This window comes from Manis pentadactyla, chromosome 14 (genome assembly GCF_030020395.1).
Source record: "Manis pentadactyla isolate mManPen7 chromosome 14, mManPen7.hap1, whole genome shotgun sequence".
Lineage (NCBI taxonomy): Eukaryota > Metazoa > Chordata > Mammalia > Pholidota > Manidae > Manis > Manis pentadactyla.
Window position 1 is genome coordinate 57,389,257 of NC_080032.1, and position 22,759 is coordinate 57,412,015.

Below are 22,759 nucleotides of genomic sequence, written 5' to 3' on the forward strand. Positions count from 1 at the left end.
TGAGGGCTCCCTCCTGGCTCATGGATGACCACCTCGCTGTGTCCTCACATGGCAGAAAGGTGAAGGGAGCTATCTGGGGTCTCTAAGGGCACTGATCCTGCTCATGAAGGCCCCACGCCCAACACTATTCCCCTGGAGATTAGGTGTCAATGTAAGAATATGGGGGGAACAGATATCCAGTCTCTCTACCCTCACCTGGTCCTTCGCTGCTGTGGGGCTGGGTAAGGGCTACACACAGTCTGGGACTTAAGCTTTGATGGCCCTGCCACCACCCGGTAACCTCTCACAAGAATGAACTCTACAAGTAGGAACTTCTTGATCTATGGTAACATGTGACTCAAAATAACCACCAGGAATTCTTACCAGAGTTAACAAATGTGTTCACTCTCTTACTGATAATCTCTCTTCTGTGCACAGGTATGTACATGTGCTCATGAGACCTGGTCTCCTATCACATTTCAGAATCTGCGCCTACTCACTGAAGTGTGGGGCTACCGCCGAGGCTCTGCACAGGTGATGGAGAGTACCATCTGGGGTAGACGCATCCCCGCGCACGCCTCAGGACCCCAGAGACGTCTGACCCTCAGAGCCTTGAGTTCAGACAGGCCTCCTTTCCTTTTCCCTCACAGGCCCTGCCCAGATCTTTCTGCCTCCCCTGAGTCCCCAAGTCTCATACTCAAGTCACTCTTGTTGGATGACCATGTGGAGCTGAGGCTCCCTGCTCCCTGTGCCTCTGGAGCTCAGCGGCTGCCGCCCAGGGCCCACCCAGGCTGCCCAGAATCCCTGCTGGCCACTGCCAAAATGTGAGCTCAGATTTCAGACCTTTCTCACTGCCGAGTGCTCTTGGGTCTCACACCACAGTGCTATCCTGTCTCTTCCCAAAAGTGATCTGAGGCAGCTTCGGTCCTCAGCTGCCTCCTCTGCAGGGCAACAGCTCCTCGTATTAAAGGAGGCCCTGGCCCTCAGGCTAATGTCCCAACGCCCAGCCTGGTGCACAAGCCTTTCCCAAGCCTGGGCTCCGGCTGCCTCTCCCCACCTTACCACCTCCCTTCTTCCAGTGCAGCCTTGACTTTGGTGGGTTGATGGGTCCCCCTGGTCCCAACCCCCGCCTGCTGCCTTCTCCTTCCACAATCTCCTGGCCTGGGAAACCAGCTTCTCCTTGAGCTCAGATACTACCTCCTCCAGGAGCGTCCCCCTGGAGCAGGTGCCCTCCCGTGTGTTTTCCTAGACCCGGGCACACCTCCGTTCAGCCTCCACATCCTGTTTGCTAATCTGCTGTGGTCACTAGGAGGCCAAGGCCAATGCCATGTGCAATTTATCTTTGAAGGGCGGATGCCAGGCACATAGTAGGTGCAAAATAAATGCTGAATGAATGAACAATGGAGACTCAGAACACTTGGCCACTGGCTTCTAGGAATGGACTGTGGATTCTACGGGGGAGAGCAGATGACCAGAGGGTCACAGGGAGAAACATTAAAGGGGATGTCTGAGGTCAAAATCAAGATGCCTCTATTTTAAAAGTATGTATTTCACAACTGAACATATACACATATGCACACATGTACACCTTGCAGACACATAGTCCCTTGGCTCAACGCTCTGTGTCCAGCAGGTTCCACAAGGCTGGCTTCTCTGACTCCACACTGTCCCAGCCAGAATTCCTCTGAAACTCTTGGAAGAAAAGCTGCCTCTGGAGGCTCCTCAGACTCTGCAGGTCCTCAGGGGAGAGCCGCGGGGTCACCTGCCCCAGGTCCTGCTCATCTGCCTCTCCCTCCCGGAGCCCATCGGGGGGCTGTGGGGAGCTCCTGGAGACGTAGCCCTGGTCAGACTGCAGCGACTGCCGCTGCTCCTCCTCGCAGGGCGCACGCAGGCCTTTGAGGGCCACCGCGGGGCTTTCCCAGCCCCCCTGGGCCTGACATCCCAGACTCTGCCGGAGGAGTGAGAACATCGGGCCTCCGAGCTGCTCCCTTATGTCCTCTGGGAGGGGGCTGGGTGGGCAAGCGGGGCTGCCCCGGAGAGGCAGGCCATCTGAGTCTGCGGGGAGGAAGAGCGTGCTGCTGTGCGTGGGGCCCCAGCCCTCCAGCAGGGGGTGGGCCTCGCTGGCCTCCACCACAGCCACCCGGCTGGCAGTGCTCCCGATGGCGCAGGGGATGGGCTCCACTGCCCGCGCTGGACAGCCTTCCTCCACGGGGAGTGCCACGGCGTGCAGGGCCTGGGCCGTAAGCTCCCCCTGGGGCTGAGGCTGAGGCTCCAGCCTTGCCACGCCTCTCCCTTCTTCACTGATGAGCAGATGTACCGCCAGGCAGCCCGTGGAGGCTGGTTCCCGCACCAGAAGCTTCTGCCTGACGATCCCTCTTCCCAGGGGCAGCAGTGGCTCCTCGAACACCTCTTCGCCCAGGGATGGGAGGTCCTGGTCATCTGCCAAGCAAAGGTTCTCACGTTCAAACCAGTCGGGGCACTGGGTCTGCCACTTGCGGAACCTCTGCACGGCCGCCTTGAGCTGCAAGCCGCCGGCACTCTGCAGGTAGTTCTCTGCTGCGAGCTCCCCGATACGGTGCATCCGGCCAGGTTCAAACATCTCCAGGTCCTGGATCCGGAAGTAAACCTCCTCAAATCTGTCCATGAGCGGGTACCTGGAAGTGATGTTGAAGAGGTCAGGGATGTCACTGCCACTGCTGACGTCACTGAAGTAGCAGACAATGTAGGTGCCAAAGCAAGCTGGCTTCTTGAAGTCGGGCAGGATCATGTTCATGGCTGCTGTGAAAAGGTCTCCGGCCGGCTGCCAGCGGTCACAGCGAAGCTGGATGGAGGGCTCCTCCTGGCCGAGGATGGCCTGCCACTTGGCCTGGGTGCCTCGGGAGCACAGGATGATGATCTTAGAGTTGCTCTCCACCATTTCCTGCTTCTGGCGGCCCACCCAGGTCATGATCCCCACTTCTGAGATGACCTGCTCCTCCAGCAGGTCCAGGGCCACTTCAGTGCCACAGGTGGTGAGCAGGAACTGGGCGAACTTGAGGACCACATCCACGTAGAGGGGGTGGTCGGCAGAGTAGACAATCCAGACCTTCCTGGGCTTCAGGGGTGGGGGCGCCAGCCTAGCTGTGGGCAGGACATCTGAGGGAGACAAGGGAGGCCATGCCCGTAGGCGCAGGTGGGTGTCTGCACCGACTCTCATGCCACGGCCCAGGGGCACTGCCCCAGCTGCTCAGCCCAGGGAGGGGTCTGCACAAGGCAGAGCTTGGCTCACCAGCCTGAGAGGCAACTAAGGCCTTGGAATAAGACAAACGTTGCTGTTTTCCCGTTCTGCTGCCTGGAAAACCAGGCCAGGGTCTTCTGGGAAAAAGAATCTCTCTCACATTCCTATCTGGCCTTTAGCCTACAATTTATTTTAAAAAAAAGAGGGTGCACAGGCCCACTTATGCAGCAGGAATTTCTGTTGCAGGCAGGGCCTCACCTTGTCAGGTGATTTACAGGCCATTAGCCCAGCCTTGCCATTTTCTCACCTGTGCGGGGGTGCCGGAAGGCGGGCCCTCTGAAGGGAGTGCCTCCTGAAGGGGCTCAGGAGTTAGACTGCAGAGGCAACCCTCCCTGACCTCCAGAGGGCGCTCCATCATGCCTTAGAAACACAGTGAACCCACCTGCCCTCCCAGGAACACCAACCTGAGGATCTGATGTCACCATCACATTTCTCATGATGAGACCCTGGAGGGAAAAGAAATCCATCAGGGCGGCTCTCCTGGACGAGTATTAGGGATCAGCGCACAGGGGCATATGATGGCAATGCTGCCCCCAGCCTGGGAAAAAACAGGATGGGCAGTGGGGCACTGGTGCTCAGAGCTCTGGGCCTCTGCAGGGAGGCCGTGCTCGCTCAGGTGTGAGCCTGGGTCTGCCATAACCAGCTGTGAGATCTGGGGGTTACTGATGTCTCTGAAACTCAGTTTCTTCCTCTGCAAAATACTCTGGGGTGGGGTGTCTTCCATGCGTATGCTGGCTAGACTGTACGTGTCAAGTGCCTGGCACATCAGGCAGCTGGGCCACAAGTATTCTGCAGCACAGATCCAGCTGGGACCCTGGATGGTGACTGTGGCTTCCACCTGGTCCTCGCTCCAGCCCTGGCCGCCCCCTCACCACAGCTCGGCCACCCGGAGGAGACACTCCACTTCAGGGAGAGCCCCTTCCCCAGAAGAATCCTTGCGGGAGGCACAGCCCTGGAAATCACCCCCACTGGCCGGTTACATTTCCTCCTGGTATTTTTGAGGCGAGGAGGGGAACACAGCTGCTCCCTTAGAGAGGTGGTGAGAGAGATGGGCAGGAGTCAGCCCTTGGGACGCGATGGCCAAGGAGGACATTCAGGGCCTTGCCTCCAGTCCCCGCCCTTTGGGCCTTTCCCTAGAACTGCCGAGGCATCCAAGAGGAGTGTGGCCACCCTCCTGCCGGTGCCCTCACCCCATGGGAGCGCTTCGGGAGGAGATGCAGGGAGCTCCGTGGCAGGCACACCGGCTCCCCGGCCCCCAGGGTCCTCTGGAGAGGGCCTCCTTGGGCCTGTCTGGTGTCCTTCCCACCACACGATGATGATTAATGACGACTGACACCTAATCCTGACACGCCTTGGATTATGGAGACAGCCTCCCAGGTCACTGAAGACAGAGCCTAGGGCCATGGGGGAATAGGGCAAGGCTGGGCCCCTAACCCAAAGGCCCATGATCCCTCCTGTGGAGAACCTGGCCAGAGAGGGCTGCAGGGGCAGGGGGAGCTGGCATTTGTTAACACACATCAGAAGCACCACCTTGGCTGGATCGCTTAGTCCTCCCTCGTGGTGATGAGAGGGAGGCCTTATTATATATTTTACAGAAGAGAAAACTGAATCTAAGGCTTGTTAGGCAACTTGCCTATGACTGCAAGCCACAGAGGCAAGCTGGGGTCCACGCCATGGTCTGGGTCCCCCTTTTCTATCCCATCATGCTACTGCTCCCCCTGACCTCAGATGTGCAAGTGTGGGGGCTGCAGGATGGGGCTATTCAGGCTGTTCCTCATGTCCTGGCTGACCGTGTCTGATGCAGGGAAACCCTACCCTAGCTCCTCCCAACCACGTGATCTGAATAATATGAATTTTAATACAGTAAGTATAACTGCCTAACATACTGAGCAAATACCATGTGCCAGGTTCTCTGCTAAGAATTCACATGCATTATTTCATGTAATCCTTACAACTGTTTCATCATGCGGGTATCAGTATAGTTTCCATTTTACAAAAGAAGCACCTGAAACTCAGAGGATTAAGTAATTTGCCCAGTTAGTAAATGGTATGTGAGCTCAGGTCAGCCTTACTACAGGCTCTGAGCTCTTGACACCTGAGCTCAGGTGTGGCCTAGGAGGGGCAACATCTATACTGAATCTGAGATTGAAGGGCTGGGGTTAAAAGGTGCCCTGAGCACAGCCTTGCAGACTGGAGGGGGGGAAGCGGGACCAGGGAAGAGAGAAGCTGAGGGGAGGGCCCCGCACCGCCCCCTTACCAGGCAGCCTCCAGGTCAGGCAGATGGTCAGCAGGATGACGGAACCCACCAGCAGGATGGAGACGCCTGTGATGGACCCATACGCCCACAGGGGTATAGAGTCTGCAGCAAGAGGAGAAGGTGAGCTGTGGCCGGGGACGCTTGCCAGGCCATCCGGTCCCCAGTGCCTGCCCAGCCCTGCGCTGGCCCTCCTGCCTGCGCCACAACATGGTGATGATCTCCCCCACCCCTGGGCTGGCCTCCTGGGTCAAGCTTATCTGCCTGGCTCCACATGAGGCTCAGCCAGGGCACCTCATGTGGCCTCTGCAGAATGTCCCCGGGGCTCCTGCAGGAATGCTTACCTGCAATAGAGACTGCAATGAGAACAGAGGGAAAACAGTATTCTTAATTACTAGCAGTGATTACAAACCCTGTCACTGACAGCCACTGACGGCCTGCTGGTGACCCTGGCCCTACACTGAGCATTTCAGGTAACGGTTAAAATTAATGAAACCATCTCTGCAAACTGCCTGACTTGTTGGTCTACTAAGATGCCCCACTGCCCACTGGGAGGCTGGGGCTGTGCTCTGGTCAGCATGTGGCCCCAGATGCTCTGTGGCAGTCAGCCCAGTGCAGGGAGGGAACGGGCGGCCCCTGCTCATGGGCTCAGGTCAGAAGCCGGGGCTCTTCTGAGTTCTTGCTGTGTGACCTTGGGCAAGTTATTCAACCTCTCTGATCCTCCCATTCGGGCTGCTGAACCCAGGGGAGGAGCTCTGCCTCACAGTACTGGGCTCTCACAGTTTCTGAGGACAAAAGCACGTCCATCAGTGTGTGGCCCACAGCTGTAGTCCTGTGACAATAACATGCCCAACTGCTCCAGTCATGGAAAGTGAGGATCAGAAAGGACTACTTTGCCCAAAGCTGCACAGCTAATGAAAGGCAGTCAGTAGTCCAACCCTTAGGAGAAAATCGTTCCAAAGCCCCAAACCACAGGCCTGAACTCCTCCAAGTGAATTAAACTCTGGCCCTGCACTGAGTCACCCTTAGGACCAGCCAGGGTTCAGCTTAAACTGTTGACCTTCCTCACTGTCACGCCCAAATATGCCCTAGGACAGCCAGAGGCTTCCTACCTGGAGAGTCTGGAATTTCTGGGCAGGGAATAGTCACGGAATGTCTGAGGCAGTCGTTCAGGCAGCTGCTGAAGAAGGGCTGGATCTGTGAGAACAGAGAAGGCAGGGAGAGAGCCCTGAGGTGCTGGGGAGACCCTGGCCCCCACTGACACTCTCTTGCCAGCAGAGGCTGTCTGAGTGTAATGGGCCCTGGATGGCTACTCTAGGGTCTGCAATGGCTGTTAGGCAGACTGCCTGTCAGTGAGGGCTCAAGGACCCAGGCCCGGGTGAGACTGGGAGCACAAGCTCGGAGAGGGCAGGAAGCCCCAGGTGTGGCAACACTGGGTCCTCGGACACGGCACGAGTCCACAGCTGCCTTTCCTCCCACCTGCCCACTGAGCCAGGCATGACTGCCTGCATGTGCTCTCCACATCTGTCTGCGCCACACGCACCCACCTGCACCCGGTGACGGCAGCACCAGTTATAGTTGGACAGGGTGAGCGTGACGTTTGCCCGCTGGTGGAACTCTTCCTGTGTGGGCTGGAGACAGAGAGAGGGTGTGTAAGGCTAGTCGGGCTGGAGCGTGTCACAGGAAGCTGCCCGGAACAGGGCCCCTGATGTCCAGCACAGCCCTTTGAACAGCACCGGGGGTGCTCTGCAGGGTTCTGTTTGGGAAACACCGCCCTTCCCTAGGGCAGCTGGCTTGCTAACTTGGGAGCACGTCTGGTAACTGGTCTTTCCCTCTCTGCTTTGGCTGCTGAGAGCCAGGGAGGCAAATCTGTGCTCACCCCCTGGCGAGGCGCACGTTTTCTGCATAAGCCACACTGTGGCTTCATCTTACTTCCTCATCTTTACTTCCTTTTGTCTTAATTTCCACATTTTATAAATCTTTGAATCCTTTTTGGAGTAAGCGCAATTAACAATAGCAAAACAAAAAGAGAACAGAGGAGCCTGTGGGGGAGGGAAGAAGAGAAGGCCTGGAGCAGCCATCAGGGCGGAGACCCACTCAGCTTCTATCAGCTACATAGCTACTGAGGGACAAAAGGAGAGGAAGGGGGGGCAGGGCGCCCAGGCTTGGTGCTGGCGGCTGGGCTCTGGCCACAGTGCCAGGGCCCACGGAGGGAGACAGGAGGCATGCAGCGGGGTCTGGGCTACGGCAGGGGGTGAAGGAGGTGGCAGTTACCGCGGGCATGTCCAGCACGTCCCTGAAGCAGCTCTGGTTCCGTGTGTCGGGGAAGCTGTGCAGCAGGATCTGGTACCGGGTGGACGTGTTCCACAGGGCGAAGCTCACCCACAGTTGGTGGGCCTCTAGGCTCTCCACGGTGATGCTGGGATCCCACAGGCTGCCTGCCCAGGGCACAGACAGAGGCTCGGAGTGAGCAGAGGGCGTGTGCATGCTGTGTGTGCATGTGTACCCAGTTAAGCTCCCTGGGCAGGGCCCCCAGCCACAGTTACCTGAGTTCACACAGGGCGTGGCCACCTTCATCCTGGGGTCCTCACAGTCTGCCAATCCAAAAAAGTGAAACCGTTGAGCCCCTGCCTTGGGACATTTGCTAGTCAGGCAGACACCAGGAATAAACCACCTTTCCCTCTGGGCCCTCAAAGCAGCTCCAAGCCCAAGCCGCAGGCTAGAGGCCTGCAAGATTGGGGCTGACCCGGATGTCTCGGCCCTCCTTTCTCAGGGAACCTTCCAGACTCCCGTGTATTCCTCCTGCACTTGCTCCAGGTCCTTCTTCCCCACCCTAGCTTCCTCTCCAGGCTGTCTCTGCTTTTCCATGGGGGGAGTACTTTATTCCTCCACGGCAGTCTCTCTCGAACATTCATGAGCATCATCATCAGTTTCTGACTTAGTTGGTCTGGGTGGGTTCTAAAAATCTGCATTTCTAAAAAGTGCCTAGGTGACTAGAAGACACTGTTAGTCTGGGGGCCTCCCTGAGGGCCACCGCTCTGGTCTTTTGGAGCCCACTCCCCCTATTTCCTTGACAGTAACATTCAACTTTAGTTGAAGAAGGCACATGACAGGTATGAATGACCGTGGAGTGACAGGGACTGAGTCAGTTTACTTGAGGAACAGGGAGCAGACTGAGAAGATTCACTCAGTCAACACACACTGAGCACCCCGTGTGGGGCAGGGGCTGTATCAGGCACTGGAGATATGGTGGCGAATAAGACAAAGGCCTCACCCTGGCGACTACATTCCAGGAGAAGGGAACAATAACAAACAGCCCACCATGTCATAAGTGCACTATGACTATATACTATCAGGGTGTGACGAGGAACATGAAGAGAAACAAAGCAGGGCCAGCAGATCGGGTGTGAGTGTGCAAGTGTATGCGTGCAGGGGGCTCCAGGGACAGAGGAGGCCACCATTGTCCTTAGCAGGCATTTCCTGATCACCTACCATATGCCAGGCAGTTTGTGAGGTTCTCAAGTTTGCATGAAGGGGCACAGAACCAGACCCTCCCTGTCCTCAAGGGGCCGGGGTCCAGATGTAGCTGCCTTTGAACAATGAGAAATGTGGGCTGTTGAAGTGCTGTGGCTGAGATTCTGGGGAAGACAGTGAGCTCGGAGGTGCACACACATCAGATGATTTTAGAAGGTAAGCTCGGCAGGACTCACAGACAGATGAACTCGTGGGGAAGGAGGACACGGGGCCATGCACTGGATGGTGTTGGATAAATGCGTAGGATGTGGGGCTGAAAGCCAAAGAGAGGCTGGTGGAAGCTGGAAGCAGGATCCCAACTGTTGCAAGACAGGCCTGATGCTATCTGGGCAGGAGGATTCCCCAGGGAGAGGGAAGGACTCCAGCTGACATAAAACTCCCGGGGTCTTGTGCCAATATCCAGTTTGTGCCAACAGAGAATGAGCCTGCCTGCAGGGAGTACAGGCTGCAGCCATAACCTAAGGGCTCCCCACCCCCAGCACTGGTTTGTTCCTTGGGTCCCACATACTACCAAGGGCAGCCTGAGCAGGGAGGCTGACATCTGGGCCACCTGTGCAGGTCATCCAGCAGCACCCAGGGGTGTGGGGATGGCCCAGGAGGGTGCTCTTACCAGGTGCAAGGAAGTTCCTGGACTGGTGGTTAGGGTCTCCGTCGGGGACGGGCTTGGGCAGGTGGTGAACTGTCACCTCATACTCCTGGCCAGGCTCCACCACAAAGTAGCTGAAGGTAAAACGCCACTGGAGGGGATGGAGGAAGGGGGGGAGGACAGGTCGCACATGCCCCCCCACCCGTCTGGGCCCAAAGAGCCCCACCCACCTCCACCCCCAGAGGACCCCAGATAAGGCATCTGTGCCTTTGTTCTTCCTGCCTTTTTAAACAGCCTAGATCTGGCCTGGGCTATAGACAGCAGAGTCACAGGCAAGGAAATCTGCGGAGAGGCCCCTTCCAACTCCACGGCACCCGGAGGCAGTGAAAACTGTTTGTTAAATGATGCTTCCTCCTTAGATGGGAAAGCCAGGGGTCTCTAGAGAATGTTCTGGAGCACAGAAGTGCAGAGGGACGGCTCCAGAGATCGCCAGTCACCCTGTGCCTGTGCCTTTTGCTGCAGAGCTAACAGAATGTGTGCAGAGATATTTTCTGGATGGTGCGGATAGACACTGACTTCAACTCCCATCCTAACTGCCCCAGTGGGCGGGGTTGGGGGGTCCTTCACTTCTAAGTCAGTCTTGGCACCTGGTCCTCACCATCCACCTCGCAGTCAGGTTTGCGGGTCTTAACTAAACACAGGAGAGGGGATCTGTCTTTGCTGCTTGTGTTCTTGGAGGTTTTTTTTTGCACATGGTCTCCTTTTGCACATTTAAATGAGCAGCTTTCAAACTGGACCCTACGTCAGACCACCTGGTAGGCTTGTGAAACAGACGGCTGGGCCCCCATCCTCAGTTTCTGATTCAGGAAATTTGGGGTGGGGCCCTAGAATCTGCATTTCTTACAGGTTCCCAGGGCAAATGCTGCTGCTGTCCTGGGGCCACACTTTGAGCAGCACTGCTTCAAAAAAGACTAAACTGAGAGCCAACATCTTAATCTGGACGCGAGCATCAGAAGAGGGCGGAACGGCTGCAAAGCTGGGGCTGCAGCAGCTCTCCGAGCCGAGAAGCCGCTCCTCCCTGGAGCCCGGCCCCAGGGCGACCACAGCCACAAGTAAGACCGTGGGGCGAGGGGGCAGGAAGCTGCCTTCCCGTCCGCTTTCCTTACAGTGAACGGCTAGAGAGGCTGGGAGGGCGGCGAGGGGGAGGCACGCCCGGGAAGTTCCCAGAGACAGGCTCCGCTCCTCGTGATCATTAGAGGAACGCGATCCACTGGGGGGGCTGGGCTCTTACCCGCTTGTGATGATGCTTCAGTTTGGACAGAAACTTGAACTCCACACACAAGCGCTCATTGGTGTTAAGCTGCAGGACAGATATCTCTGCCCCCTCCAGGTACAGGATGCTGGCTGCAAGTCGGAGGGGGGAGGAGACAAGCATGATCGCCTTGGGACAAACCACTGGGCCGGCGCCTCCTGTCAGTTATGCTGCCTCACTCCGGAAAGACCCTGTGCCCCGCTTACCTAACCCTCTACTTCCTGTTCCTTCCAGTGCTTGGGCGATAAGCCTACTGCCCCGCAGACAGTTACCCCCAGCTGGCCAAGGACAAGTGGTGCTTTACGCTGGGCATGAAGCAAAGACTGCAAGTTTGTGGCTAGGGCGTTGGCACTGTGGTGTGGGTGTCCCCACCCCCGAGGAGGTCACAGCAGTCCGTGGGGGCTGGAGCTTTGCAAAGAGAACTTCCCCGTTACGCGTCTGCAGCTGGCTCTCGCTGACTCCAGTCTTCCCAGTTCTGTAACGCTCTATCCCTGAGGTCTGGAGATGGGGGTGGTTTTAAGAAATGCCAGCCCCTAAATTAAGGGAAGAAGTGGGCTGGCAAATGTGTTACCATTTTCCTCATGAACATTTGGTACTACAGTCAGAGAACTAACTGCTTGACTCTTCATACAACCACTTTTTGGGTAAAGATTTTAGGCTGAAGGAAGTTATTTCACGAAGGATGGTGTGATGGGAAGATACCATTGTGGGTTAATATCTAAAACACTGTGACAGTATTCATTGCATGAAGTGCTGGAGCCTTTCAGCACTAAACATGGGCCCCCCTGTCTGAGCACAGGACTGGGAGCCCAATCCTGGGTCTATGGGCAGTCAGCGCTCCAGTCTGTGGACTTGCTTGAGGGGTGGGATCCCCAGGGCCTCCTGACACGCCTGCTCACCATCCGTTTGCAGTGTCCATTCGATATGGATGACAGGGAACAGGTCTCCAGGCTGGGTCTGGGCAAAGTGTAGCTGGACCCGGACGTCTTTTGGGGATGAGGGGGTGAGGTTCCGAGGGTGGATCCAGCTGTCATGCAGGCAGGTGCCTGGGGGCAAAGCAGACATCAGAGACTCACCTGCTCTGCAAGAAGCTGAAGCAAGAGGCAGAGGCACCCAAGCAAGTAGACCCCAACGACTGGCTGGGACTGGGGTCTGCAGACGCTGGGCTGGGCTCTCAGCTTCCTGTCTGGGGTGGCTGCAAAGCTCTGAAGTCTACAGGGCGCTCAAGGAGTGAAGACAGCACACACCCTGGTTCTGAGATGCAGTGACTGGGAATGGGGGCACATGATGGGTGGGATGGTGACGAGAGTGGCTTTATTTCTGTATGCCAGGGCTCCCAATTAGCACAGACACGTGCGTTATGTGCCACCTCCTTAAATTAAAACACAAAACAAAATCAACACCACAGAGGTCTCTCACTTTACCGTGACAAGCTCTGGCAAATCAAATGGTGCTGTAGGTAGATTGGGGCAGCACCCAGGGACTGTGTTCAAAGCCCACATGATGGAAGTGCAGGTGCCCTGCCAGTATTCCCAAGGGGGCCTCCTGGGTGGGGTGGGAAACTCATGCCTCATGGGCACCTAGGGGCAGTGCTATGGTCAGCCCTGTACTAGCAAAGCTACGGCAAGAAGAAAACCAGTGACTTACTATTCTCCACTGTGCAGTTCAGCCCCTGTGGGAAAAAAGCAGCAGTAATTACAGCCCTGCGAGAACTTTAATTCACAGCCAGGCAGGTGCCTCCTGGTTCATTCATTCGAAGAATGAAATGCACACAGAGCCCGGGGCTGCTCTCGGGAGGTGGCCCACATTCTCCTCACACCTTCCCCACGGCCCAGCTGTGGGAGACAGAATGGGAAGGGGGGATGGCGGGTGGCAAAATGGACCTGGCATTTTCTGAGTAACTGTTACAAGCCGGGAACTTTCCAAGTGGGCGCCACACTGAAAGGGCCTTTGAATCTCGAGGCCTCCAATCTCCCATCTGGATAACAGGGCTTCAAGACGGGGGATGAAGACGACTGTCCCTGAAACAGGATCAGTTAGGAGACTTCCTGTGTGCCCACACACTCCCCAGGAAGAGGGCTCACCACCTTTGTGCTGGGTGATTTACATACATTAGATCACCAATCCTCATGCACAGGTATGATAAAATATTATCCTTAGCCCCTTTTTACAGAAGCACAAATATTACACTATATTGCCTCCCACTTTGGCAATCTGTGTAACCCAGAGGAGACCTGGATGGCCAAATTTAGAAGCCCAATTACAGACATTAGGGAAATGTACTGCTGGGCTTAAGCATGGCCAGCTGGCTCTACTTTGGAAAACAGGTGCACACATACCCCTGGAGCTGAGTCATGTCACCACCACTTACCAGCTAAGTGACTTTAGGCAAGATATCTAATGTTGCCAAGCCTCCATTTCCTCAACTGAAAAATCAGAATAACCACAGCACCAACCTCACAGCATTGTTGTGAGTTAGATGATATGACATAAAGGTCTCATGGCAGGGCCTGGGCTGTGGTGACGGCACTGTGGGGTGGGGAGCCTTTCGCTGTTCACTCCCAATGTGTCTGTGTTACAAACAATTCCAAACAGGAATGTACTGGTGTAGAATACAACCAAATAAAATGAATAATACTCCTCATGTAATTATAGATTAATGATACCAAAAAATAATAAAATTCAAAGCAAAAAAAAAAAATGAATAATACAGTTCTCTGGCACTGTTAAACAAGCACCTTACTAGAAGCCACAAGAACTATTCTGAGGACTTTGCTGGCTGCAGGGCCCGGAGCCATCCCTTGCCTGCTACAGTGGCTGGCACATGATGCTGCTCTTCCTTTATTGACTCCCCTTTAGAACTCCATATTCAGCAAGTGCTCAACAAATGGAAGCTAATGTACAGGAGGACCTCACACATTCAGATCCGGTAGTGGGGCAAGGCAAGAACAGGCTCAGGGGTTTCCCTTTATATTCACTGGCAAAACGGACCAAACATGTCCTGTAGGCAGGAGTCAGGTGAAGCAGCCCAGAAGCATGACTTCTAGGACAGTCGAGAGATTTGGTGAATGTGTATCAACAGGGTACTGGGGCCGGCACCTGCCTTTTCTCAAGAGGGAGCAGAGCGGTCCTCCCCACAGCCCTGGCTTATTCATGAAGTGGGTGCAGGGCCACCATCCTTGAGCGCACTCCAGGGGCGATTCTAAGTGTGCTGTTTTCCCAGCCCTACCTTTTGGGGGCAGCAGTGCATGGACCCTGGGGGTCTAGACTTCTGCTGCATCCTGTCCTGCTCCAGGTGATGATGCTTATCTACTGGCCCCAGGGCTGTTACAGCCCCCCCTAGGTGCTCCTGCTGCGCAGAGTTCAGCCGCAAATCTGTCCATCTCTGCTCACTCGGACAAGTATCACTCTTTCCTGAACTGTGAGATTAACTCCCACGAACGCCCTCATCTCTCTTCCCACTTGAAACCTGGGGCATAGAGAACGAGAAACTGGCTCTTTCACCTTTAGATGGGAGCTCCTCTGAAAAGGAAAACAGATACCCACTTTGGGTAACTCCCTGTTATCCAAGGGTAGCTACTTAAAATGCACCGCAAGATAACTAGTGCGGGGTGAAAGGCAGACCAAGAGGGACTTGGGCGGGTTGGATGTAGTCAGCTGATCAATGTGCCACTGTAGGTTCCTCCCCTAATTCCTGTGATTGACAGAACAGCCTGCCACATCACCATTTATACTTGTTTTGGTCTTGCTTTTTGTACACAGTATTTTTCTTCTATTACTATTTTGCTTATAGCTTTTACTAAAATGGTGTCTGAAACTTACCATACACCTCTCCAGCATTTACTCACATAACTTTGTAGCTCTGTCCTTTAATTTACTGATATAATGAATTATATGCATAGATTTTCTGGTAATGGGCCAGCTTTGCACCACTTGGTTATGGTATCTTACTATATGCTGCTAGATTAAATGTGCTATTTTATATAGAATTATTTGCATCTATATTCATAAGGGAGATTGGTCCACAGTTTGTTCTTTTTGTATACAATTTATTAAGTTGTAGAATTAAGCTTATGATGGCTTTAAAAAATGGGCAGTTTTCCTCTTTTTCTATATGCTATTGAATTCCTATCAATAGGGAGTGGCTGAATAATGTGAGATCCAGTTTATAGCTCAGTGTTCATCAAAATAAAAATTATTAAATAGCTTGATACCTACTATGGAATATTTTATGAATATTAAAGAGAATTAGTTACATAGATATCTACTGGTCTGGACTGATGACCAAGACATGTTGCTGAGTGAGAAAAATAAGTTATAAAGAACTTTTTATCATATGATCCAACTTTCTATGGAAAGAAGTAATGAAAAAATATTCCCTATGTATCTGTGTATGTTTGAATATGATTATATGAGCAGATATATATCAAGCTGTTAACATACTGGTTACTGGGGTAAAGGGATGGAAGCAGAGGAGATGGAGAGAGAGAAGATAAGGCAAAAAAGACCAAAATAAAACAGAAAAATACATACGTAAGTGAAACATAGAAAAAAAATTCCACTAGATGTCATGGCCTGTATACGTGTTACTTCTCCCCATCCCCAAACCATATGATAGTTATAGAAAAGAGAAAATGTTTTATAAATCTTTAAGAACAAATAGGAGACATCAGTAGACAAGAGATGTGAACAAATTTTGGAAAGTCATACTGGAAGGAGGGGTGGGCAACTGGCCGAAGCTGAGCGGAGGACTGAAATCCTTGATGCAGAAGGGATGCTGACCGGAAGGAAGCTAAGGACTCCTCAGGACCCTTTAAAAGTTGGGTCCGAAAGGTATTAGGTACATTGGGAGGTAGTATAAAGCACAGGAGATGGAGGGGGATTAGGTGAAGGTCTATATGGAATGTTGGGACCTTAGCCTCTTTCTCTGTGGGGATCTCAGAATGCAGCAGCCAAGCCCAGAGAAAAGACCTCCAGATTTCAACATTTGAGAGTCACCTGATTGACAGGCCATGTTCACTGCTAGCCTGACTCCCTAAAGTAAAGTCCAGTGATCAATATTACATAGAGCATTCCATCAGATTTTTAGGACCTCATTCGTAGAATATGCTCAGACAGCCAAGGAGTACCAGATATCTGAGAGGGTTTCCTGTATGAAAAATAGATCAAAACAAATTTTTTTAAAATGCTCTTGGAGGAAATAATCCAATTCTGGGAACAGAATAAAATTAAAACAAATAAACTTATACTGTTTCAAAGAGATAAGAGTGGACACTGCATCCACATGACAAGGAAGAATATTGTGGGAAAATAAGCAAGCAGAGAATAAAAATAAACCTTGAAAATAAGAAAAATTCATAGAAGGGTTGGGCTATAAAATTCAGCCAATTTCTCTGAAAGCAGAACAATACTAAAATAAATGAGAGGAAATATATGAATATTTTGAGAATCAATTCAGGAAACACAGGAATGAGTAACTAGATTTCCAGAAGAAGGTTACACAGAAAATAGAGGCAAAGAAATTAAAAATAAAAGGCTCTAGAATTGAAAGCATGTACTTCCAAATAAAAAGGTCCACTGAAGGGCCTTCACAGCAAATGAGAAAAAGACCCAGACCAAGGTCCAACATCATGGAATTTTTAAATACCAGGAATAAAAAGAAGATCCTAAATGTTTTCAGATGGTAAAAAAATAGGTGTCCCATGAAGAGAAAGGGCTCAGAATGGCACTGGCTTTCTTAGTATCTGTACTGTTTGCCAAAAGGCAACAAAGCAATGCCTTCGAAACTCTAAGAATTCTCTTTAAAAGAGATTTTTATACCCAACCAAATTACCAAAAAGTGTGAGCTAGAATATTTTCAGACATGTAAAGACTTAAAAAAAAAAGAAAAACCCATACATGCACATCTGTCATACCCTCATACCTTAGGAAATTGCAGGAGGATATGCTCCAGTGAAATGAGGGAGCCAACCTGTTAGAAGATAGACACAGGACCCAAGATACGGGAGCTGAAAACAAGGCAGGTGATCTAGTATGACACAGCCTAGGGAGTAATCAGTCTAGGTTGGAGCTGGAGAACACAGGGCTTCAGAAGGGAGTTCTCTGCAGGAAGTGGGGATGAAATTGATGGAATATCTGATGTTTGGGAAAAAAACATATGATAAATCTGATAGTAAAAACTAAGACTAGATACATGAAAAATCATGAGAGTGAATAATTAAAGCAATTATCTCCAAGAGGGAAAATAAATTATACCAGAAAAGAAATATAATCAAAGTATACATACTTGCCCCAGTAGTGAAGATTACTTACTTGTTGCATTATAACCACTGACTACCAAGTTAACTAAAATTGGGACATAACTACAATGGGAAGATTGGGAGAAGCAGAGGGAGGAGTTTAGTGTAAGTAATTTAAATATTATAAGTCAATAAGTAATATCTAAATTTGACAAATCAAGAATAACAATATAAGTACATTAAAAAATATGGAGACAAATGCCAGCAGAAATAACTAAAAGAAGTGTTAAATGACTGTCCTTGGAGAACAGTTTTAGGGAGTGGAGGGGGTAGGGCAGGGGCCTATTAATTTTGTTTAAACATCTTAGTACCATTTTAAAGGATCATTATATACTACCTTGATAAAAATTAACTAAAACACAGAATTTTATCTATGATGTTAGTCCAAATGAATGAAAAGATTGAAAACTGAGATGAACAAATGAAAACACTGATTTGTTTAAGGGAAGGAAGAGTGGACATTTTATTCTTATAATTTTAATTTCTATGTAGAATGTACATTAACATGTTTTTAATAATGTAATATGCATTCAAGATCTTCTTTGGATACTAAGATCTTGCTTCATTTTCCTCCAACAAATCATCCCTAATTTATTTCAAATGCTTACTTTATAAAACCAGTAGGATCAGAGTATTATTTACGAGAATTATGTTGGGCCTCCTGCAGAAACCCAAGAGGGAGAATGTGGCTGCTGCAGCTGGTGGCAGCTAGTATTTCCTGGGCAGTCCTTTCATGCTAAGCACGTTGTGCACCTAGCATTTAATCTCACAGCAGTTCCATGAGGTAAGCACCATTATCCCAGCTTTACTGATGAAAAAGCTTAGGCACAGGAAGGTCTGCTAAGTGGCCCATGTCACACAGAGCAGAAACACATGCAGTTCTGCTCCAGAACCCATGTTCTTCATCCTCTCTAAATAAGAAAGGACGCCTGCACCAGGTCAACATGCTTTGACCACATGGTGAAGACTGGAAGGGAGAAATAAAAGACCTTGTTTATTTCTGTGCAGTCAGTGAGCATTACCAGGTGCCTGGTTAGGAAAAGGGGGCTCTGAAGCCACACACACCACCTTGCTTTCTCCACTCAGAGATCACTAGCTGTGCAACCTCAGGCTACTCGCCTGGCCTTTCTAAAACAGGTGACCCCTGCTGGTCTGGTAGGTGTTGAAAGTGCTGAATGAAGGTATACATGTTAACACCCAGAACAGCACCTGGCACAAAGCCACAGGTGAACATTAGTGCTCTTGCACCTTCAGCGCTGATTTGTCCAGGGCTTTTGCATGTCCACCATGGTTCTAACCCTGGAAGGTGAGGCTCATCTCCCTCTATAGATGAGAACACTGGCTCCCAGCAGCGGGGTGACCTAGCTAGGGCCAACCCAGCGTCCACGTTCCCTGACTCGGTGCAGCGTCCTCTCCCCTGCAGTACATCCCCGCATGCTTCTGGTATTACAGGCCGAGACAGAGTGAGCCATGGGCAGTCAGGGCGCAGGGCTGGTATGACGGCCGACTTTTCTGGTTCTCCCTCCTACCTGAATGCCTACGCTATGCAAGAGTGTTCCCAGAACACAACTTCTTCACCCTCTGCAAGAGTGGCATTCTGAAAGCTTCTGGCAACCAGAAGATAAGAGTTAAGTCAGTCATTTTACCACAAGTCAAAACCGCAAGTGCTCAGGAAAAATAATTTGTAACACAACACACATCCTGTCTATAAAGTTGTGTCAGCACTCACGCCGACCAAGTGACTGTCTTTCCCTGTGGGCTTTCATCTGGGCTGGTGGTCCTGGGAAAGCTGTGAGAAAGGCCAGGCTGGGAAAGGGCCACCCAAAGATTGCCCAGGGAAATGCAATTACTTGTGGGTTCCCCAGGGTCGATTTCTGTGGGCAAAGCAACAGAGGCACCTGGGCTTTGAGGGCCTAAATCCAGGCAGCCAGAAACAGCGCTCTGCATGCTCTCGATTTACCACTGCTTTAAGCAGAGCTGACCATTCGTTGGTTCACTCCCTTACTCATGCCTTTGTTCTTTTATCCACAGATGTTTATCAGCCCCACATCACACGCTGGCAGCTCTGCGCAGGGAACAGAGCAGGCATACGGAAGGCTCCTCTCTTTCTTAGGAGTCACTGAGAGTTAAATCCAGCCGGGCTTTGGGCAGACATTCATATTCTAGAAAGTGCTATGGTCCCATTTAAAGGCGGCACACCCAGCCCTTTCTTTGCCGAGAAGAGGAAGCCACTCGCTGGCAGCGTAAACCGCCCAAGCTTGAAAACACTGAGTGGTGGAGGCAGGATGCAAATCCAGGTCCTCTGAGTCCAGATTTGGGGTTTTGCTTCCCCTCACTGTAGGTACTGCATCCACTAGAAACAACAGTGGAAGAAGAAATCTGAAGAGTGTAGTTTCTTCCTTTAAAGGGTCCAGTCAGTGAAGGAAGGCTGTCTGTCCAGAGATGACCTGCGAGCCAGGTGTATGCAGAGGAGGAAAGGCGTGGGAGAGCACAAACGTGGACGGCCCGCCTGTCTTCTGCCCTCTCCGAATCCTCTCCGGAGTGCCCCTGCTGAGTCTTGCAGTAGCTTCCCATTGAGCAATTACAGACAATGGTGTTCAGCTCAGCTCCCCTCCCTGCTACAATAAGCCCCTGCCTCCCCTTCAGGCTGCCTCTCTCTGTACTGCAGACTCTCCTCTCAGCCACACATCTTATCCCGCCCACCCAAGGGCCTTTGCTCAGCCTCTTTCCGTCGCCTGGAACAGCTTGCCAACCTCTGCCCTGGAGGATCCCATCACCCTTCGGCGCCGTCCAAATGTCTTTTCTGCCCGGAAGGGCACCCCAGCTGGAAGTAATTTTTCTTTTCCCTGGAATTCTGTACAACTACTGGTTGCACTAAAACCACTTGGAAACTGCCAGTCACCACCTTCAAGCCTTTTCGCCTCCTAGATGACTTAGGTCCCTGGAAGTGAGGGTCCCAGTCGTGTTTCTTTATAGTTTCAGTTCGGAACAACGGGTAGAATTTTGCATTTTGCAAGCATCTGGCAAATGGCCATCAAAAGATAAACGCCGAAGCCTCTACGGGGGAATACCTCCATACCAAGTCTGCAGGAATGATCTGCAGAGCGTGTCCCCTGCTTTGCCCAATAGCAGGGGTCACAAGGGCATTTCCCAACATCACACATTAAAAAAAAATTATGCTAAACAGTCACCCTCCATCTTCTTTTGGTAAATCCTCTAAGAAATTAGATAAGGAGAAATATCTCTGGTGGTTTCACATCCTCTGACTCAGATACTGAGCGCTGCCCCCCGGGTCAGCGCGGTCGGAGGGGCTGGGGCAGAGGGGAGCGCAGAGAAGACGGAGAGGGGCCGCCGGGCACGCTGCGGGGGTGCGCACCGCGTACAGGGGCTTCCCTCAGGGTGCTGCCTCACACGGCCGGCGCCCGCGGGTGGGCCTCCGGCGGGCACGGCGGGGTAGCCCACTCACCGCGGCTTCCGCGACCCGGCGCGGTGGGGCGGGGAGCCCCCGCCGCCCAACCCGCAGGCTGCGCCCCTCTACGGGCGTCGCCGCGACCCCGGGCGCCGGCCGCACTGGGCGCCACCATCCCGGAAAGGCCCGGGGCCACCCCCTCGCTCGGGCCCCCAGCCCCGCAGGTCGCTGGGGAGCGACGGGGACCCCTCCGAGGGAGGGTCCCGGCCCGGTGGCCGCCGCCCCGCGCGGCCTCCCGAAGGCGCCCCCACCGCCAAGGCTCTCAGCCCGCCGGCTTCCCGCCGGCCCCCGCCTCGGTCGCCTTCCCCAGGTTGTGCGGCCTCGCGGAGGCGTCACGCCGGCTCCCGCCCAGGACTCGGCTCGGGTTGTGCAACGCGCACCGCAAACCCCTTGCCCCGCCACACCGCGCCTCCCACCGCGCCCGCGACCCCCAGGGCGTCCGCTGCGTCGCCCGTGCCTCGGGCCCCCCGCGCTTCCCGCCCCTCGGCGCGGCCGCAGACCGTCGGGGCATCACCTGCTGCGAGCAGACGTGCGCCGGGTGTTCCAGGAGCCGCGGGGAGGCGCTCCCCGGGCTCAGGCGGCTCAGCAGCCAGAGCAGGAGAAGCGGCCCCGCAGGCGCGGGCCGCGGGCGGCGCGCAGCCCCCATGGCCCGGCGCTGGGCTCGGCGAGGGCGCTCCCGACGGCGGAGAAGAGGCGCCTTGGCCTCCGCGCCGCTTCCGGCTTCCGCGGCGGGGCGGGGCGGACTCTGGGCCCGGCCTGCCGGCGCCTCCCCGCCCCGCGGCCCCCCGCCCGGCCCCCGGCCTGCCCGCTCCGGCCGCGCTGTTCTGGGTCGCCTGACGCCCCAGCTCGAGGCCGGGAGGCCCGTGTTCCTGACGCCGTTCCCCGCCCGCCTGCGTGTTCTGCCTTCTTCGGCTTTCCTTTCTCTTTCTCGGGCGCGGGCAGCTCGCGCCCTTCCGCCTTTCTCCGTCGGGCTCGGGGAGGGCTGGGAGCGCGAGGTCCCCACGCGTCCCGCGGGGCCCCTGGGGCTGCCTTCCGGGCGACCCGGCGCGCCAGCCGGACCCCAGCGCGCCCAGCGCGGCCCGTGTCCCCGGCAGGGCTGTCGCCACTCCTGCAGCTGATTAGCTCGCGCTCTGGCGCCCATCCTCTCGGTCTGCCTGCCGACCTGTTCTGCTCTTTGTGGTCCCCCCACGATCCTTCCACCGCAGCACATCCCCCCTCTTGGGCGCCCGCCCAGGGTGCTTGAATCCTCCTGAGGTAGGTCAGGGACACGGGACGAGCATCATGATTAATTTTTCCTGCCTGAGGTGAAAAATGCTGAGATATAAACGTTATAGTAAGAACACGAGGGGCTCCATCTGAAGGCTAAGTTTCCGGTTTAAAAACTAGGGAGTTGGGAGGTAAGATTCCTAACATGTTTTATGGTAATTAGCCAACAATCGAACCCATCTTAAGACAGGGCAAGTAATCCAAAAGGGTATGTCCCCACTGATTGGGGGTCGCCACTATCTCGGAGAAGAACAGAATTAATAAATTCCTTGTGTTAAGTTTATCTCACAGAATATCTAGAGGTCTATGGTTAATGACATAATGTCTCCCACCAGAGCTAGACATCATGAGACCGCATGTCAGCCCCCTCTGGCCCTTTGCCCCATTCTTGAAATTCTTACAAGAATCCTAAGCCTCCGTGCACACCTCCTCTCTGAGGCTGCCCGAACTTCCCCATGCTGAGCAGGAGTTCAGTGAGCTTCCCTCTCCCCGCTTTGCTCTTTGCTCTCTACTGCCTGCACCACTGCTGCTATCCCCTACTACTCTCGTGTTAATGAATTCCTTATGACCTGCTGGAGAATCTTTCTTGATCAGAGTCAAGAACCCTCCCCGCAGCCAGGCTGAGGTTTCACCTAGTGCGCACGGAGAAACTGTCCCCAGGAGCGGCTGCCTGGCAACATGAGACCTCTGCTCTTTCACCCTGCACGGGCCTGCCAATCTGCCTTTCGAAATGCGCTTTGAAGCAATTTTCTACCTTCATCCTAAACCTCCCTCTGCTCCTTG

At 53.4% G+C, this 22,759-nt stretch overlaps 1 protein-coding gene across 3 annotated transcripts; it reads right to left on the bottom strand.

Annotated features, from left to right (window-relative positions):
- Positions 1-1,492: 1,492 nt before the first annotated feature.
- On the bottom strand, positions 1,493-21,432 carry IL17RA (interleukin 17 receptor A). 3 transcript variants are annotated; one of them, XM_036932476.2, is made up of 12 exons: positions 21,225-21,432; positions 12,590-12,614; positions 11,842-11,988; positions 10,922-11,034; positions 9,655-9,781; positions 8,057-8,104; positions 7,785-7,948; positions 7,058-7,141; positions 6,623-6,707; positions 5,514-5,615; positions 3,661-3,702; positions 1,493-3,114 (listed from the first exon to the last, which is right to left on the bottom strand). In XM_036932476.2, exons 1-12 carry the CDS (start codon positions 21,354-21,356, stop codon positions 1,592-1,594), a joined length of 2,592 nt encoding a protein of 863 aa, XP_036788371.2. In that variant the 5' UTR covers positions 21,357-21,432; the 3' UTR covers positions 1,493-1,591. The 3 variants fall into 3 exon arrangements, with proteins under 3 accessions (XP_036788371.2, XP_036788372.2, XP_036788373.2); XM_036932477.2 differs by lacking the exon at positions 5,514-5,615 and adding an exon at positions 5,855-5,866; XM_036932478.2 differs by lacking the exon at positions 5,514-5,615 and having other exon boundaries at positions 21,225-21,431.
- Between the last annotated feature and the right edge of the window lie 1,327 nt (positions 21,433-22,759).